This window comes from Monodon monoceros, unplaced genomic scaffold (genome assembly GCF_005190385.1).
Source record: "Monodon monoceros isolate NGI ecotype Baffin Bay Population unplaced genomic scaffold, NGI_Narwhal_1 Super_Scaffold_6, whole genome shotgun sequence".
Lineage (NCBI taxonomy): Eukaryota > Metazoa > Chordata > Mammalia > Artiodactyla > Monodontidae > Monodon > Monodon monoceros.
The window spans coordinates 25,115,006-25,134,777 of NW_021703783.1; the positions used below are offsets into that span (position 1 = coordinate 25,115,006).

Here is a 19,772-nt window from a genome sequence, read left to right on the forward strand (position 1 = left end):
TTTTCATGTTTTTCTGACTCTGAGGAAAACCCAGCTTTTGGGCAAGCCAGAGAGTCAAGGTGGCCCAAGTCTTCAGAATTCCTACATCTTAGCCGATTCTTTGATCATAATCTATTATGGGAATGAAGGGAATTGTGGAAAAACCAGAGAATACTAGCAGGCAGAAAGAGGAAGAAAACTGCCACACAGAGCTCTCTAACATGGTAGTGTAAACCCTTCCAGTCTCTCACTCTCTAGTGTATTTTGGTTTTCTTTTTGTTGTTTTTTCAAAATATAGAATCATTCCTTAAATATTATTTTATAACTTTTTTCTTTACTCAAGATCATGAACATCTTTTCACATTAATAAATTAATTTCTACAAATTTATGGCTCTAGTCCAATTCATTCAAAGAACACCCCATAGTTGAACATTTAACATTTTTCTTTTCCTTCTTTTTCTTTATATAAAAGCTAGGAATTTAGTGAATACCCTTGCAGCCAAATTTTTTGAGATAAAATTCACAAAACAAAATTTACCATTTTAACTATTTTAAAGTGTACAATTCAGAAGTTTTTAGTATAGTCACAAGGTTGTGCAAGTATCTAATTCTAAAACATTTCCATCACCTCAAAAAGAAACCCCATGCTCTTAACAATCACTCCCAGTTGCCGCCCCCAACCCCCTGGCAACTACTGATCTACTTTCTGTCGCTATGTGTTTACCTATCCTGGACATTTTATATAAATGGAATTATACAATGTGTGGCTTTTTGGGTCTGGCTTCTTTCACTTATCAAAATGTTTTCAAGATTCATCCATGTTGTAGCATGTATCAATACTTCATTCCTGTTTTTTAAATTTTATTTATTTATTTTTGGCTGTATTGGGTCTTCATTGCTGCACGTGGGCTTTTCTCTAGTTGCAGTGAGCAGGGGCTACTCTTCACTGCGGTGCACGGGCTTCTCATTGCGGTGGCCTCTCCCGTTGTGGAGCACGGGCTCTAGGCATGCAGGCTTCAGTATTGCAATACGCGGGCTCAGTAGTAGTGGCTCGCGGGTTCTAGAGCACAGGCTCAGTAGTTGTGGCGCACAGGCTTAGTTGCTCCGCGGCATGTGGGATCTTCCCAGATCAGGGCTTGAACCCATGTCCTCTGCATTGGCAGGCAGATTCTTAACCACCGTGCCACCAGGGAAGTCCCTTCATTCCTTTTTATGACTGAATAATGTTCAATCATATGAATACACCAAATTTTATTTATCCATTTATCAGATGATGGACATTTAGGTTGTTTCTACCTTTTGACATATTACGAATAGTGATGCTATGAATATTTTTGTACAAGTTTTTGCATATGTTTTCAGTTCTCTTGGGTTTATACCTAGAAGTGGAATTGCTGGGTTAGGTGGTAACTCTATGTTTAACTTTTTGAGGAGCCACCCATCTGTTTTCCACAGTGGCTATGCCATTTTACATCCCCGCCAGCAGTGTGTAAAGGTTCTAATTTCTCCATATCTTCCCCAACAGTTGTTATGTTCCTTTTTAAAAATTAGTAGTATCACTATCTTAGTAGGTATGAAATGGTATTTCATTGTGGTTTTGATTTACATTTCCCTAATGACTATTGAAGTTGAACATTTTTCATGTGCTTACTGGTTGTTTATATATCTTCTTTGAAGAAGGTCTATTCAAATCCTTTGCCCATTTTTTAATTGGGCTGTTTGTCTTTTTATTGTTGGTTGTAAGGGTTCTTTATATATTCTGGATACTATGCCCTTATCAGATATGTTACTTGCAAATACTTTCTCCCATTCCATGAGTTGTCTTTTCACTTTCTTGACTGTGTCATTTAATGCACAAAAGTTTTTAATTTTGATGAAGTCCAATTTATCTATTATTTTCTTCAGTTGCTTGTGCTTTTGGTGTCATATTTAAGAAACTGTTGCCAAATCCAAGACCATGAGGATTTATATCTATGTTTCCTTCTAAGAGTTTTATAGTTTTAGCTCTTACATTTAGGTCTTTGATCCATTTTGAGTTAATTTTTTTATAAGGTATAAGGTAAGGGTTGAAATTCATTCTTTCATGTAGCTAAGTCTTACATACAATCTTAGTCACTTACATTGGATAGATTCCTAGACATACAATGCTTTAGTTTTGAACACAGAATTTGGATTTCTAATTCCAGTGATAGTTCCATCATCAATGAAGATAAAAGAAGCAAGAGTGCACTCTCGAATAAAACATTATGTTAATTTTCTTTATGAGCAAAGGACTAAAATCAACAATAAGAAATTATTGGATCACTGCCTAACTCATTTTCTATTGCTATTTGTCTGCTACCTCTACTATCTTAATTACTTTTGTTTGGTGCCTGTCAGAACCATCACTGTGAGAATTCATTTGGGACCTTAACTTCTAGATCACTATGGGCAAGTTTCATCTCTTTTTAAAGACGGTACATGAGGAGATGGCATGGAGGAGTGAGTGGATACACAGGCTCTTCACAAACATGAGAACCTGCAGAAACCATTTATGACTATCAACCCTTGTTCATCTAAGAAAATAGACTTTCTTTTATCCTCTAATCCTCCAAATGTGTATTACCGCTCTTTCCCTAAACTTCCTTTCCTTGGAGCTACAAAATAGAAAGAATGGAAGCTCCCATCTCTTCTCCCTGCCAGTATTTCATTAGTGCTGATAAAGCTATAAAGAAAAAAACCTCCTTAAGTCTTCCACCATCTACAGACTTAGAAAACTGTTTGTGTAGCAGTGGAACATAAACCACAACTGGGAAAGAGCAGGACCTAGACACCAGGATCTGGAGTGGAAGACAAAAGACCAAGGCTTTACAACAAGAATACATGTTTTTAAAGCCAGAAATTTTGGCTTCTTAACTATGGTTATTTGTTCTCGGGTAAAGAAGGTCATGGTTAATGCACCCATTGCATCCTACGTAACGTGAGTATAATAGTCACTGTCAAGGAAAATCGTGTGAACTTATTCATCTAATATGTATTAAATTTTAATCAATAAAAGAAGAGACCTGTATCTAACCAAGTAGTAACTGAGTTCTCCCACAATGTGAAAAAAATAAATAACTAAAATGTGGGGTTTGAAGATATTTGAGGTCTAAAATCTCTCTCCCTCAGATGAGTCAAAAATTAAGCAGCTTGGTTCTCCAAGCTGCCTGGCACAGCTGATACTGGGAGTATGCACTACAGTAAGAGTCAAGTGGGCAGTATTTTCTGTAGAGCATACTTTGCAGTTTCACTTTATATTCTATAAGTCCCAAGCAATGCTGCTTTTCTGAGCTCTTTGGTGGTGGAGTACAAAATGGTAAAAGCACTTAAAAAATCATTTGCCAACATCTCCTAAAACTGAACATACACATCTCCTAGTATATAACCAACCGAAATGCATCTATATGTTCACCAGAAGACATGTACTAAAATGTTCATTGAAGCTACCCAAATATCTATGAAATGTATGGTACATTCACATGATGAAATATTATATAGTAAGGAGAATGAATGATCTAAAACTATGTGCAACAATATAGCTGAATCTCACAGAGCTAGCAAAACAACAACAAAAAAAGCCAGACAGAAAAGAGTACATGCTAAAATGAGAGAGTGGCATGGACATATATACACTACCAAATGTAGAACAGATAGCTAGTGGGAAGCAGCCACATAGCACAGGGAGATCAGCTCAGTGCTTTGTGACCACCTGGATGGGTGGGATAGGGAGGGTGGGAGGGAGGGAGACGTGAGAGGGAGGAGATATGGGAACATATATATATGTATAACTGATTCACTTTGTTATAAAGCAGAAACTAACACACCATTGTAAAGCAATTATACTGCAATAAAGATGTTAAAAAAGAAAAGAGTACATGCTATATAATTACATTTATATAAAGTAAAAAAAACAGGTAAAATTCTATATTGTTAGAAGTCAGGGGAAAGTAGTGACTAGGAAGGGACATGGGAGGTAGGGATAGGAGGGTCTTCTAGAAAACTGGCAATGTTGTGTTTCTTACATTGGATGCAAGTTACATAGGTGTGCTCAGTTACTAAAATTCATCCAGCTGTACATTTACCATAGTGCCCTAGCCTTTTGTGTTACACTTCAATGAAAAGTTTGAAAGTAAATGTACCCAGGGAAGCTTAAATTTTAGTGGCTGAATTGTTTCTTTTATCTTTAATACTTTTCAAATTATTTTTATTTTCTCATATTTCTACTTAAATCTACAAAAATTCTACAGAATTTTTGGTATTGGCATCAAAATTTTTTCTTACTATTGGTCTTTCTGAGCCTCTATTTTCTCATCTGTAAAATGAAGACAACTCTAGAGTTTGTTAAAAACTCTAGTTTTAAAAGTAGAGTAGCTGTTAAAAGCCAATGTGATTTTTAAAGTGTTTGTTAGCACAGTGCCTGGCACAAAATGCTCAATAAATGGTCACTTAATACCTTCCCCTAAACCAGTGGGGCTGTTCCGTGTGCTAACGTGGCACCAGTGCTTACCCCTGTCTAAGCATTTCTTACTATTTTCCAAGACTATGAGACACTTGAGAGCAGGGGTAGTGTGTAGTCCATTATAATTTTCTCAGTGCCTCGTTCCGCAGCTGGTGTGGAATAAGAACTCAAAATTAACCAAATAGGGCTTCCCTGGTGGCGCAGTGGTTTAGAGTCCGCCTGCCGATGCAGGGGACACGAGTTTGTGCTCCAGTCCGGGAAGATCCCACGTGCCGCGGAGTGACTGGGCCCGTGAGCCACGGCCGCTGAGCCTGCGCGTCCGGAGCCTGTGCTCCGCAACGGGAGAGGCCACAGCGGTGAGAGGCCCGCGTACCACAAAAATAAATAAATGAATTAACTAAATAGATGATTGAATAAATAAATTTCTGACACTTTGCAACATCTATTATTTTATTGCTAAATTATGGAATCACATTCGTTTTCCCTGAAACAAGTTTTCTTAGTTTCTACCACCCACTAATAATTTCTCTCAAAATGTTCTGACTTGATTCTCTTCCAAAAGAACCTCTTTCTACTACTTCCTCATATTCTTCATTACCTGTCATGTTGGGTAGCTGTGGAGCTTCATTTTACAACTACTAAATCTAAATAACTGATTTTCTACCCTCCACTCTCAACCTCCCTTAAAAAGGCTTGCACATAATTTTATCTCTCTTGGCCCATTTCAGTGCCTTCAGTTGTTTGGCAAATGTAGAGACTAATAAGCCAGTGCGGTCATTTCTATTTTCTATGGAGTTTCAATATGATTAAGAAAAAATAATTAGGGGCTAGGAATTGTGGGTATCCAGTTGAATGGGAGGCAAAGGAAGAAACTAGAAATCCCCAGGTAAAGCCAGGCTTTTTTTTTCTTTCCACCAATGACAAGGCACACTTAATAACTTTAGTCCCAAGGGAGGATATGCCATTCTGAAAAACACTCCACTCTTGGTGATAAAGGCAGGGGAGAGGAAATATTACACCGCGGGAGAGGAAACCATTTGATAAGCATGTAATATAAACCAGCTCTGGCAACTGTCATTCCTCCTTCCCCATCAAATTTAGGAAAGGTCCATAAACCATTTTCTCTAGTATTTCACCAAAATAATCTCTTGGACTTGAAAACAAACAGCTCCTACCCCTAACCCTCCATCACTATGTGGTAACTAGAGCAATGAACTTCAAATATTTTAAAAGTAAACTTCTTATTGACATGTAATACACATATAGAAAAGTATGCAACTCTCTCCAAACCTTTCTGATCTCTCTCCAATTATTAAAAAAGTAAAATGAGTATATACTCCTAATACGTTTCTTCCATACATATATATATGCACATGTAACACTGTGCTAATATTATGTACCTTAAAAAACATAAAAACATAGAAGGAAAATAGATCTTAAAAGTTATCACAAGAAAAAAAATCTGTAACAATATGTCAGTGATGGATGTTAACTATAGACTTACTGTGGTGATCATTTCACAATGTATACACATAACAAATCATTGTTGTACACCTGAAACTAATACAATGTTATGTGTCAACTATACTTCAATAAAAAAGGAGGAGACAAAAAGAATGAGAAAAAATAGAAGTTATTTTGTATACCCCAAAGGACCAGCGTTGCACACTGCTTGGAAACCACACCTGTACAGACAGTGGGAGCATGCTGCCTTAACAACAAGATCAATCAGAGGCTCTAGGGAGGGCTTGGTAACTTCTGGTCTCAGTTGTATGGCAACAGCTTAATCTCCAAACGTACACTGGACAGACATCCAGGCTGTCCTAATCCTTTAGGACTACAGCCACAGTATCTGCGATATTCAAGAATTGACTCCCCAGTAGCATGTGTTTATCACAATGGCAGTCTTCTGGGATAGGGAATTTGGAGAAGGAAAACACAAGTATGCTTTCTTTCTCTTTTGTGATAATTTAAAATTAACTGCAGAAAGCAGTAAAGGTTGGCTTTTAGTTCTTAACAAAGAGTAAACTTATCTTTGTCAAAAGGAAATAGAAATAGATTCTCCAGATGTTTTAAATATGTTTCTAAGACTTACATTTAAGCTAAAATAACCGTTTGGCTGACTGTGGATTCAACAAGGGATTAGCTCCAGTTTTAGCTCCGCAACTAATGAGCTAGGTGATCATTAGGTAAGTTTCTCCATCTGTAAATGAGCGCGCTAAACTGGATGAGCCTAAAACATTCTGAGAGTATTTTGTGTGACTAACACCACCTTGTGGACATTCATATAGTACCATATGATAAGGGAAGCTTCGTAGCCAAGATAAAAAAGCTGCTGGTTAAAACTAGCAAAGGGCTTAGTTTTTCCTGGTAGTTCTAGATGTCAGCCTCCTCAATAATGAAATGGTTTAAGTTCTTCAGAAGAAAATGAAAATTAGAATTTTTAATTATGACAGGTTCCTTATTTTAACAATTGACAGACTGATATCTCCAGGATGCTCTAGAAACGGCCAAAGATATCCCCACTGCATCCCTCATCACTGGTTTATTTGAGAAAGAAGGAAAACATTACAAAGAGACCTGAACTCTGTCTCATGGAGTTTAGGAAGCAGAATCTCAAGCTGCTAGAGCCAAAAGCATCCCTGAATTCGTGCACTCCACTGCCGTTATCTTCAGTGCTAGCATAACGCGGGAGTGGGGGGAGGCCGGGGAGGGGGAGGGGTGGAAGGGACACCATTTCTGTTGGATGTGAATGGTGCGCCCTTGGAGTTGTTCCAGGAGGCTAGGCTGGCCGAAGCAGGCAACTGGCCTGGCTTAAACTGGAGATTTAGGCCTTGAGGCTAAGAGGTATGTTGTACTATTTCAGCATGTTTTATGAATTGGTTCCACCGTACTGTTATAGCTCAGCCAAACTTTACCCTTCAGAAATCATCCTGAGGGGCTTCCCTGGTGGCGCAGTGGTTGAGAGTCCGCCTGCCGATGCAGGGCACACAGGTTCGTGCCCTGGTCCAGGAAGATCCCACATGCCGCGGAGCGGCTGGGCCCGTGAGCCATGGCCGCTGAGCCTGCGCGTCCGGAGCCTGTGCTCCGCAACGGGAGAGGCCACAACAGTGAGAGGCCCGCGGACCGCAAAAAAAAAAAAAAAAAAAACTCATCCTGAGAGCCTATCTTGGCCACTCCCTGGATCTCAGCACACTTTTGTAGAGCGTAGTTATATTTGGCATCGCTTCATGCCCTCTATACAATTTCCCAGTCCTGGGATTCATGTGCTGCTATAAGCGTAATCATCTGGTAGCGAATACATTTTCTTCTTTAAGCACTGAAACTTAAGAAAGCTTTAGGGTTTTTGTTTTTTGTTTTTTGTTTTTGTTTTTGGAGGGGGTAGGTGTCACTGTGAACTGTTGACGACCTTTGCTGTGTTCACCATAACTACAGGTAATAAAAAAGTTTTCATTCCTCCTGTATCCCGTATTTAGACCCCAGTGCTAAAAGGAACAAATGATGGCACAAACCTTCACTGTGCGCCTACTCATTTTATTATTACTACAACTCGGGTTGCTATTATTTCCTCCACTTTACAGAGAAGGAAAAGACCTCAGAGAAAATTTATCAGAGATCATAAAGCCATTAAATACCAAAACCAAGATTTGAATTCAAGTCTTCTAACTTTAATTCCATTGTTTATTCATCTATGCCCCGGTGATATTAGCTAATAAGCTCACATGCCAAACATAAACCCTACTCCCATCCATCACACCTTTACTTCTGAATGGGAACCACAAGGAAATCAAGAAAATAAAAGTCAAATGCAAGTAAATGGCAAGAATAAGCAAAAGAACCTTAGTGAGCTAGGATTCTCAAAGGACTTAAGGATTACGTGATTTCTCAAGCATCGAAGGACTATTTAGAACACTTAGTAGGGTCTTGGACACAGGTGCTCAATGAACACTTGAATGAAAGGGTGTTTAAAAAGTTTCACAGTGTCAGCCCACAGATTATTCATTTACAAAAGGAAAAATGTGCTTTAAAATGGAAAGATCTGGCAGTCACCATCTTAACCAAGTGATCATCTTAACATCACCAACAGTGGGGCAACTTGGCATTGTGCGCCTCTACTGATGCACTAAGAGATGCCCCACACAACCGGAAAGTGTAATCTAAATCTACTAAGAAAACAACCAGAAAAAATCCAAGATTTAGGACATTATACAACCAATTCTGATACTTGAGGAAGTTCAATGTCATGAAAAAATAAAGGCAGGGAGGACTATTACTGATTAAATTAAAAGAGGAGAGACATTAACCAAATGGGCATATAAATTGTGACTAGATCCTGGATGAGGAAAAAAGTTTTAAAAGACACATTGGGACAACAGGGGCAATTATTCCACACAGATCTATCATATTAGATATTACTGGGCTATTCGTCTCAGGTGTGGCAACGGCACACCTAAGGATGTAGAATATCCTTATTCCTAGGAGATGAATGCTTACGTATTCAGGGATGAAGTGTCATATTGCCATAACTTACTTTCAAATGATTCAGCAAAGCAGATAAAGTACTTGTGGTAAAATTTAACAGTTGGTGGATCTAGGGAGAGGTTATACTATTGTTCTATCCCTTCAACTTTTCTGCATATTTAAAAATGTTCAAAGTCAAAATATTTTTTAAATTCTTGAAATTCATCAAGACCATTAGCATAAATTCAACTCTTCTATGATCATGACTTGTGAAAATACAAAGTTGTAATCAGTCAGTTAATAAATATTTATTGTGCTCCTACTTATATACTAAAAACCACTGTACTAGACTCTGGGAACTATTGTAGTAAAAAGTAGACATGGTTCCTGCTTTCATGGAACCTACTTAGCATACAATTCTGTGTGTGTGTGTGTGTGTGTGTGTGTGTGTGTGTTGGGGAGGGTAGTGGTTGCTCTGGAAGCCTTCCCCAAGTGGTGCCTAAGCTGAAACCTGATGGATAAGTAGGTGTTGCCTAGCTATAGGATAGTGGGGAAATGGGTCAGAGGGAACAAACGGTATGTGTAAAGGTACTAATGATGGAGTTGGTCAATCTGGAGAGTGACAGGAATATTTATTCCTATGGCTTCCCCCAGCCCCCCACCCTTTTTTACATAGCCTGTCTCCTGGTTCCATTGACCACTCCCGACCCCCAACCCTTCAGACCTAAGGGTAGTAACAGCACCCTAACATTACTAGCCCCAATGTTACCAGTCCTGAGAACTGCACTTTCCCTTGGAGTTTCCCTACACCATATGCATAGCTTTGTAAATTTCCTTTATTAAACTTTCCTCAAATTATCCAATGTCAGTAAGCCATCTATTTCCTGCTGGCACCCTGATTAATAAAAAGTTCTGGAGAGAGACTTGGGAGATGTCTGCATATTTTAGATAGTATTTGGGACCGTGGGAACGGAGATGGTCTGGGAAGAGGGTTGAAGATGAACCCTGGGCCAATGAGCGTCTGAAGTAGGAAACCTGGGAACAGCAGTGTTACCAGCCAAGAATGCTTCAAAAAAAGAAACTATCAATTGTATCAAGTGCTATTGAGAGGCTGGATGAGTAAAATGAGGGCTTTGGAATTCCCCATGAGAAAGCCATCAGTGACCCTTGGAGTGTTGGGGGCAAAATCAACACTGGAGTGGACTGTAAAGGTGATTGGAAGCAAAGAACACACCTGTTACCTTCAAAAAAACCCATAACTGTTTAGGTTCCTATTTTAACTCTACCAGTGACTTGCTGAAGAATCTTGAGACCTCTGTCTTAATTCCTGAGAGGTAAGTATAAACATAAAACAACCACTCTCCTTGCAGTTACAAAAAAACAATACCTGGACAATGTTAAAGTTAATGTAAGCTACGGAAGTGTAGAGAATTGAAGTTCTCAAACAGAGTAAATTATTTCCCCCACTTTCAGACACTGAGACAAAGGGCAGGCTTTGCCAAAAATCTTTTTGGTCTCTCTAAACTGAAAGATTAAGCTCTTTTACACTGAAGCCTGCAACTAAGCATGTCTAAGAAGCCCCTACTCGACATACAATAACAAGCAGTTTCTAACCAGGGTGCAAGATATTTGAAACCTAAAGCATTCTCATGACCACAATAAGTAACCAAACTCCATAGCCCGAGAAATTGTTAGAACGCTCAGATCCCTTTCTTTGAGAACATGAGCCTGTGAAATTATCTAACTTTGATCCAGTTGGGCTTTCTCCTCCCTTCCCAGTCCACTGAACATCACACAAAACTGACTGCCAGGCCAGCATAATGCTAAATCTGGGCGATTGGGAAACTGCTCTAGGGACGGTCAATCAAGAGGCTCCCTCGGTATCCTCCATTCTTTACTACAGAGCAAGCAGTTAGTTCTGGCTACCTTCATTTATTTTTAGAAGATTCCTTTGTTTCAACTAAACCTCCTGGAGACTATTTTCTCCACAAAAAGACAGTATATAATATGTACTTTCAACATCAAAATTAACAACATTTGATTAACTGATTTAGACAAAGGTCAACCTCTTCACAAGGGTAAAACTTGCCCCTCATTTTCATCCTTCGGAAGAGACCCAGGTGACCACCCAAAATGCAGGTTAAGAAGGCACCATTGCTATAGCAGGGACAGGGTCCAGTTTGAAGAGCACAGGCTTTGGAATCAGGAAAGCTGATTTTATTTAAGTTATATGGCCCCCCTTGCACCCCTTCACTGACTACCTGTAAACAGGTTGTTTCGTTTTTTCACTTTGCAAGGTTGTTTGAACAGTGTTTACAGGTGCCAAGCCCACCACAGTAGGTATTTCATAATAGGGGAACTATTTTTCTTTTTACTTGCTACACCCAAATGCTTGTATTTTAGGACAAAGAGGCCCAGTTTCAAGTGGTTCACGTAAGAAAAAGAGGTGCTATGGCAGACAAAACTCTACGGTCTCCACACACCACCTCTTGTGTTCACTGTGTAACTTGAGTGTGGACAGGACAACTGTCTTGTTAGGTGACTGGCTCTGGAGACCTGCTGGCTGGGTACCGTGAGTGCCATGTTGGGAGACCCCAAGTGGTAAGGAACTAAGGGGGCCCTCCAGCCAGTAGTCTGGGCTCTCCATCCTACAGCCACAGGGAATGAATTCTGCCAACAACCCAAGTGAATTTGGGGTGAATTATTCCCAAGTCACCTCATGAGAATGCAACCGAGTTGACACCTGTTGCAGCCTTGTGAGACCCTGAGCAAAGGACCCAGCCACACTGCACCTAGATGGAAACTGAGATCAATTTCTCTTAAGCCATTACATTTTTGGTAATTTTATTAAACAGCAATAGATCATGTAGGTGCTGTCATCCTTCCAGTACTTAGGTTAACTTAGTAGCTTCACAGTAACTAGATTAGGTGCTGGCAAAATCACCTAGACTATCCCAAAGCTAATTTAATTGTAGTATAAGAAGTTTGACCCACAGGATCTACCTTTCCCAGGTAATAAACTGTTTTTAAAACTTTGATATATGGGAGTTCCCTGGTGGCCTAGTGGTTAGGATTCCAGGCTTTCACTGCCGTGGCCCAGGTTCAATCCTTGGTTGGGGAACTGAGATCCCGAAAGCCGCACGGCACAGAAAAAAAACCTCTGGTATGAATTATACCTCTTTGGATTCATGATAAATCTGTAAAGTAAACAATTCTGTGAAGTAACAGAAGTTTGGAGACTCACAAAAGTCAAGAGACTCAAATGGCTAATAAGGGGGTAGAGCCGGGAATCAGAGAACCCAGGTCTGACCCCAATCCCAAAAATCTACCTTTCTCTATAACCACCTTTTATAGTTTCTCTAAAGTCTCAATGATGCTTCCCATTATGTCCATAGACAATACTAATAAAACCATATTACAGACATTGAAACACTGGAGACCTTTTGTCCTTCACTGTTAAAATCGTCTTATCCACTAGGTTAATTACTGTGCACATCAGTTAAAATGTCTTTTACAAAAAAAAATGTCTTTTACATTTGCAGCCAGTTAAGCCGACTGTGCTCTTTTCCCCATGGGGGCCCGGTGCGCAATGGCTGCAAACAGCAGCCTCCTCGGTAGTGTGTGCGGCCTGTTGCCCGTGTGGGTTGCCCTAAGGGACCTTGGAGACAGCCCTTTCCAGCGGACATTAATGACTGACATGCTGTCCCCAGTCTAGGCTCCAGACAGGTATGCGCGGTGCCTTTGGAAAGCCCCAGGGCGCAGTGGCCAGGGTCCACATTGGCCAGGTCATAATGTCCATCCGCACCAAGCTGCAAAACAAGGAGCATGTGATTGAGGCCCTCCGCAGGGCCAAGTTCAAGTTCCCTGGCCGCCAGAAGATCCACATCTCCAAGAAGTAGGGATTTACTAAGTTTAATGCAGATGAATTTGAAAACATGGTGGCAGAAAAGCAGCTCATCCCAGATGGCTGTGGGGTCAAGTACATCCCTAATCGTGGCCCCCTGGACAAATGGCGCGCCCTGCACTCGTGAGAGCCTTGGCGCTGCCCCCTCCCTACCCATGCCCACCAATAAACCCTACTTTGTTGTCCCTGTCAACAACAACAAAAAATGTCTTTATAGTCAGTCTCCGACTTAATGATGGTTCAACTTAGGATTTTTTGACTTAACAATCATGCAAAAGCGATATGCATTCAGTAGAAATCAGACTTCAACTGTGATCTTTTTCCCAGGCTAGCGATATGCAGTATATGACACTCTTGTGATGCAGCGGCAGGAGGGAGCCACAGTGAGCCACAGACCCCAGTCAGCCACGCGATCAGGAGGGTAAACTACCAGTACATTTAGCCATTCTTGCTTTCACTTTCAGTACAGTATCCAATGAATTACATGAGATAGTCAACACTTTAATGAAAAATAGGTTTTGTGTTAGATGATCTTGCCAACTGTAAGCTAATGTAAATGTTCTGAGCATGTTTAAGGTAGACTAGGCTAAGCTATGATGTATTAAATGCATTTTTGACTTAAAATATTTTCAACTTACTTTGGGTTTATTGGGACGTAACCCCATGGTAAGTGGAGGAAGATCTGTATTTTAAAGTCTGTGTTTCTCAGTAAAGAGGACTTCTTTCCTTCATGGCTTGTTATAATACTAAGGGCTTACGCTGAGTATCTGTGAGGGTCAAAAACATTAGTTACTTTTACTTAAGAACACCTTTCAGACAAAGCCACAAAACAGCTTCTTTTATTTTCTAGTAAGACTAAATTTATTCAATACCCTAGTAAAAGTTTTGATTATAAGTATCCAACAGTATAAAAAGTACAAAACAGATTTGTAGATTTCTAATATATTAATACAAAGTGCATGACTACATACAGTACATCCTACAGGCAAAGAGAGGTGGAAGGGGAAAAAGAAGACTGTGGTTGAGGTCTAGTAATAAATAAATAAATACAGAAGTAGAGATGATCCATATTATAGTATATTCTACCACCAGTACTGCAGCCAAAATGTACAAAAAAAAAAGAGAGAAAAAAAAACCACTTCAAAATAACTCAGGAGGAAGATGATAATGGCTGGGATTCTTGTAATACACCTCAAAGTCTGTGGGACAGCTGACCCAACTCACTATGTAGTCTGTGCATATGGTGGCTTGTAGCTTTATCCAGAGGAAGAAATATAAAATTTTAAGTTTAGATTAAGAACTATAAAACTATAGGATACCCATAAAAATTGGCTCACTCCTTCTTGTTATTTATACTATCCAATCTTTAAAATCCAGTTTTAAAAATAAGCACTGAGTCATGTTATTACAAGGTAGGCAAATGATCCTCCCGCATTATGAACAGTCTGAACTGGTGATATATTCTTCCTGAACTTTTAGAAAAGAGGCAATAGATAGTACTTTGGTTTGGGTTCAAGTAAAAGGCTTTTAATGAAGGTTTTACAATTGAAGAGCTCCACGTTTAGGATGTATCATCTAACACCTCAATGTTCAGAAAGCCTGACTAAAAGAAACCAAACCAAAACCAACCCACTCAGCATTAACACACACCTCTTTTCTTTTAGTAGAATTTTACTTTAATATAGAATGAAAAACAAAAAACAAAAACCCAAAACCCTAATAGGTTAAAACAAGTCAAACAACCATTCTACACAGATAAAACCTTCACAAAGGTCAACCGAAGTAATCCAGAGCTAAAACTGAATTGTGCAGATTTTCATTGAAGTCACCAGTCATGTAACATAAACAAATTATTTACACACTTGCAAGCCCTCTAAGAAATGTGCCCCAAGAAGCATTAACCTTTGTTTTTTTCATGTGCCATCCTGAAGACTTGCACATTTTATTTTTCAGATAATTTAACATTTTAATAGAGTGCATTCTCTACCAAGGGGTAATGCTTTGGTACTATTCATATAGGATTGCCTATCCTAAAGATTTGACATTTCCCCAAGAGGAACTTTGATTCTGCTTTAGAAGTTTCATATAAATTAAAAACTTTATCAAATATCAATATGGAGGGAGGTGACACAGGATGCAACATATACAGTCAAGTTACCTCTGTATGTTTAGAAATTACTCCTTCAAGATATTCGCACTAGAGAGCTTAGTCCGTCCCGCTTAATATTCAGTAGTACAGGTTTGAATCATCAGAACCTTGGCAACACCTTAATATTTCAAAGTTATTAACAACTACCTCTAGGGGCAAGTCTGTGTTTACTGAGTTATGACAAATTTATTATAACGAAGGAAAACAAGTGTAGCCAGCCATCTTAAAAAATGCCCCAACCACTGCTTCTCAATATAGAAAGACTAAAACTACATACGTTTATCATACAACAAATCCCATCTCTGTCCCCTGAAATTCCCCTAATTTCATTCATTAGAAGGGGATTTTTTTAAAAAGCCTTAAAGAGCACTTTACAGCAGCATTCAGCTTTCCTATGAAATACTCAGCATCTTAAATATTATGTACACTTCTTTTTTTCCTTTTAGTAAGCTAGATACTGGCTTCAGACTTTGTGGAACTGGAGGGAAAATAACCCACTCAAAACTATTCTAGAAATCATCTTTTGGCAGAATAACAGGTATCCAAGTTAAAAACAGGAGGGTCATTTTGTTGGTGTTTTCCAAAATTTAACTCATTTTTTGTTCCCCTTCTACAGCAACCTCAGTCACCACTCCTGAGTGGAGATGGGCAGAGGCTCTGGCCCCTGAGCCTCCGGCTTCTCAGCAGCTGCTTTCTTATTGCTGCAGCAAGGCTTGAACAGATGTGTGTCGATGAGGACTTCCCCAAAACGGCCTTTATAGATAATGCCACAGCATATTTTCTGTCTAAAAGAAAAAAATGGAGGGACAACAAAATATATTAAATAAGGCAGAAAAATAGGAATACAAAAAAAGGAAAAATCTACTCATCATTATAACTAGTACAGCATGATCAAAGGTTCTACTTCCACAATCTCATCACATTCCTAATGAATGGGCTCCTAGAGTGACCCCAATTTGCTAGGTAATGGGAATTACCCAGGCGCCTTAAACCCCACACTGGAATCTTATCAAATATTAAGGGGGAAGAAGGCAATCTGAGAGACAGCAGTCAGTTTCAGAGGCTGCTCCTAAAGTTATAAACGGTTTCCTCCAAAAATCACCAAATCTTAAAGAAAACAGCCACCATAAACAGGCTGATACAGCTGGTGGTTTTATTTTAATACTGAGCAGACAAAAAATATATACACATATTATCAAATATACATAAAGGCATACAAAAATGACAACACAACAAATCATCCATGGATCACACACTCTAAAAAAAACTATTATTTCCTATGAAGTCCCCCGTATGCCCCTCTCCAATCCCACTCCACCCAATCTCATTCTCTCCTCCTTAATTTCAGGTTTATCACTGTTTTTTCTTTATATACAACGTTTGCATCTCTAAACATATTGCTTGTTATCTCATATATATAATATATAAAATAAAATATATATATAGAAATGCATATATATGGAATCACACTGTATGCTACAATTTTTTTGCTCAACAGTGACTGAGGTTCATATATATTGTTAGAGCTTTATTTCATTTTAACTTATGTACGGTATTCCACCATGTGAATATACCACAATTTACCCACTCTCCTTCTGAAGGGACAATTTTTGCTATTACAAACATGCTGTACATACTGGTGCACAGGTCTGAAGGTGTTTTCCTAGGTTACGTTGCTGGGCTATAGGAATGGGAACGTGTTCAACTTTACTCAAAAATGCAAATTATTTATCAATGTGGTTACCTTCTATTCCTATTTTGCTAAAGGTTTTATTTTAAACGTTGAAGCAAAGTTCAAATTTATCAAACATCTTCAATATACCACTAATACAATAAGCATTTTCTCCCTCCTTTAGGAAACTGTCAAATTATATTAGTTGGCTTTCTGATGCTTCAAACAATCTCACATCCCTAGAATAAATCTAATCTAGTTATGATATATTGTTTATAACATATCAAAGTTATGTTAGCCTCATAGAATGCTTGGAGCCTATGCCCTCTTTTATCCATAATCTGGAAAAGCCAGTGCAAGATTAGAATCATTTGTTTCTGGAATGTTTGGTAGAATTTGTCTATCTAGGCCTGGGATTTTTTGAGGGAAGACTTCTGACCACTGAATCCATTCCTTTATTATGAGACAATTCAGGTTTTCTACTTTTTCCTGAGACAGTTTTGGTGAAGTGTCTTTTTCTACTAATGTATCTACTTCACCTATATGTTCAAATTTATTGTCATGAAGCTGTTTCTAATATCCTATTGTCTTCTAAACTTCTGCTTTTTCTATAGCTGAATCTCCCTTTTCTTATCCAAGATGCTTATGGGTACCATCTCTTTTTCTTGACCTGCTTTATCTCTAGTAACTTTTTTGGTTATGTTTTTCAAGAACCAACTCTTAGCTTTACTGATACTATTCATTCATATTGATTTTCTACTCCAATTATTTCTACTCCTATCTTTAGGATTTCCTTGCTTTTATTTTTTTTTTATATTGAGCTTCATTAATCTTTAAATTGGATACATGTAACTTCATTTATTTTAAATCTTTCTTTTGTAAGAAGCATTAAAGGCAACTTTTCTTCTACCTCTTTAACTTCATACCACATGTTTTGATTTGTGGTATTTTTGGGGTTTTTTTAGTTATAAGGATTTTCTAATTTATACTTTCTTCTTGAACCCATGGTTTCTTAATTTACAAATATATGGCGGTTTTCATCATTTTATTTTGCTAGATTGATTGACTGATTTATGGATGCGTTAGGTCTTCATCGCTGCACGCAGGCTTTCTCTAGTTGCAGCGAACAGGGGCTGCTCTTCGTTGCGGCACGCAGGCTTCTCATTGCGGTGGCTTCTCTTGTTGCGGAGCACGGGCTCTAGGCACACAGGCTTCAGTAGTTGTGGCTTGCGGGCTCAGTAGTTGTGGTGCACAGGCTAATTTGCTCCACAGCACATGGGATCTTCCTGGACCAGGGATCGAACCCATGTCCCATGCATTGGCAGGTGGATTCTTAACCACTACGCCACCAGGGAAGTCCTGCTAGGTATATTTTAAAACTCTCCATCCTTCCCTTCTTCTCTGGAGGTTTTACATTCTTATTTTTATTCTTTTAGTGGTTATACAGTTAATTAATTGAACTCTAAAGTGTCAATACATTTACTGTCAACAATACAAAGATATTAGGACATTTTAACTCCCATCACTTCTATTACTTTGACTTATATGTTACTGTTGTCATTTAATTCTTTTTTTTTAAATTCCCATCTATTATCATTTTAAGCCTTCAGTGTTTGTTTAAATTTACCTATAGGCAACAAATATTTATTTATCCTTCTCAGAATTTCCATCTTGGATCTCTTCTTTCTGCCTATAGAATTTTTGTTATTGAGTCAGTTTGGCAGCAAACTCTCAATTTTCTTTTTCTAGTCAAAAAGTCCTATGCCCTCATTTACGAAAGATATTTTTGCTACATATATATAATTTTAAGTTGAGAGCTATTATCTCTTGGGCCATTGAAGGTATTAATCTATTGTTTTATGGCTTCCGTTGTTCATGCTGAGAATTCAGCTTGTAGGTTTGCTGTTCCTTTGAAAATAATGTCTTTATTCTCTCACTACTTAAAATCTGTTTTGCCTCCCATGTTCCATAGTTTCCCTATGATGTATCTATGGGTGAATCTTCTTCACCCATAAGATAATTGCTTATTACCTTGCTTTTAACTTGTTAGTCTCCCCAAATCTGTGAACTAGAAAATCCTTAACCACTTTCTCTTTAAATATTCTCTCTTTCTTAGTCTATTATCTCTTTTTTGACTTTGGGGTCCCTCATTCACTCAGCATTTGGCCTCTGATTATTCCTTATTAACTTGTCTACTTGTTGATGCCAATTTTAAAGACATAAAAAATATATATACTTCTAGCCCTTTTACTTTTTTTCAGTGGGAGAGTTGGTCAGAATGAATACCTAGTATACTCCATCATAGGAAATTTAGATTTCTTAACATGATTTCTACTTTAAATCAATTTTAATAGAAAAAACACAGAAAATCCACACTCTCAGCTCCATTCTTGCCTAATCCACCTCCAAACACATACGCTACCAGCTGTGTGCCAAATGCCACTTAATTGCTAAGGAAGTGGGAAACCGTTGCCTATAATTAAGAAGGTTTGCTGGTCAGAGAGATATTTTCTGTTGCTTTTACCTTTTCCAGTATGTGAGATCTAAAAAGGAAAACACTGGCGTTCTGTTAGAGCCAGAAGCCATCTCTGTATCTGAGCCATCATCTGACTGGTTACTATAACAAGGAGATTGAGCTGGAGAGGCACTTGAGGTGGTACTGTGAGCATCAGAATCTGAAATAAAGTGAAAACAAATTATAATTTCACTATATGCAGCTGCAACTAAGCCTCAGCATAAAACACAGTGAATGAGATAGTAAAAAAAAAAGAAAAAATTTATTTTCTATGCACTACTGACATTTGAAGATATTTGTACTAAAGTGTATCTAAAAGAAAATGAGCTTCCAATAAGATGAAGAGCTGACACACTTTTCTCTATTCTCCTGCTAATAAGTACAACTAAAAATAGATATGGACACAACACATAAAACAAAACTAAACACTCTGAAAGTCGGCAACAGCTAGTGAGCTCAAGACTTAAGGAAGGAAGCGGGGGTGAGCTCCCTAGCTTTTATGGGTTTTCTTTTTGTCTCCTAAATCCCAGTATTGCAGCTGAAGAAGCCAACAACTCAGAAATGCCAATGGGTGCAGATATAGACACACACACACACACACACACACACAC

The 19,772-nt window shown here is 38.5% G+C and overlaps 1 protein-coding gene and 1 non-coding gene across 5 annotated transcripts in view; one reads left to right on the forward strand and one right to left on the reverse strand.

The window, feature by feature from the left end:
• Nucleotides 1-12,457: 12,457 nt before the first annotated feature.
• Nucleotides 12,458-12,592, forward strand: LOC114886251. The gene has a single exon (XR_003791261.1). It is a non-coding gene; the product is annotated as a small nucleolar RNA SNORA70 (small nucleolar RNA).
• A 1,070-nt stretch (nt 12,593-13,662) lies between these two features.
• SINHCAF (SIN3-HDAC complex associated factor) overlaps nt 13,663-19,772 on the reverse strand; it is a 29,427-nt gene continuing 23,317 nt past the window's right edge. For 3 of the 4 annotated variants that reach the window (XM_029206172.1, XM_029206173.1, XM_029206170.1), the window contains 2 exons: nt 19,171-19,321; nt 13,665-15,759 (listed from right to left, as the gene is read on the reverse strand). In XM_029206172.1, the coding sequence (XP_029062005.1) occupies nt 15,600-15,759; nt 19,171-19,321 (311 nt within the window). In that variant the 3' untranslated portion in view covers nt 13,665-15,599. Of the gene's footprint in view, nt 15,760-19,170; nt 19,322-19,772 lie in introns of all 4 variants that reach the window. The other variant, XM_029206171.1, reaches the window with a different exon arrangement.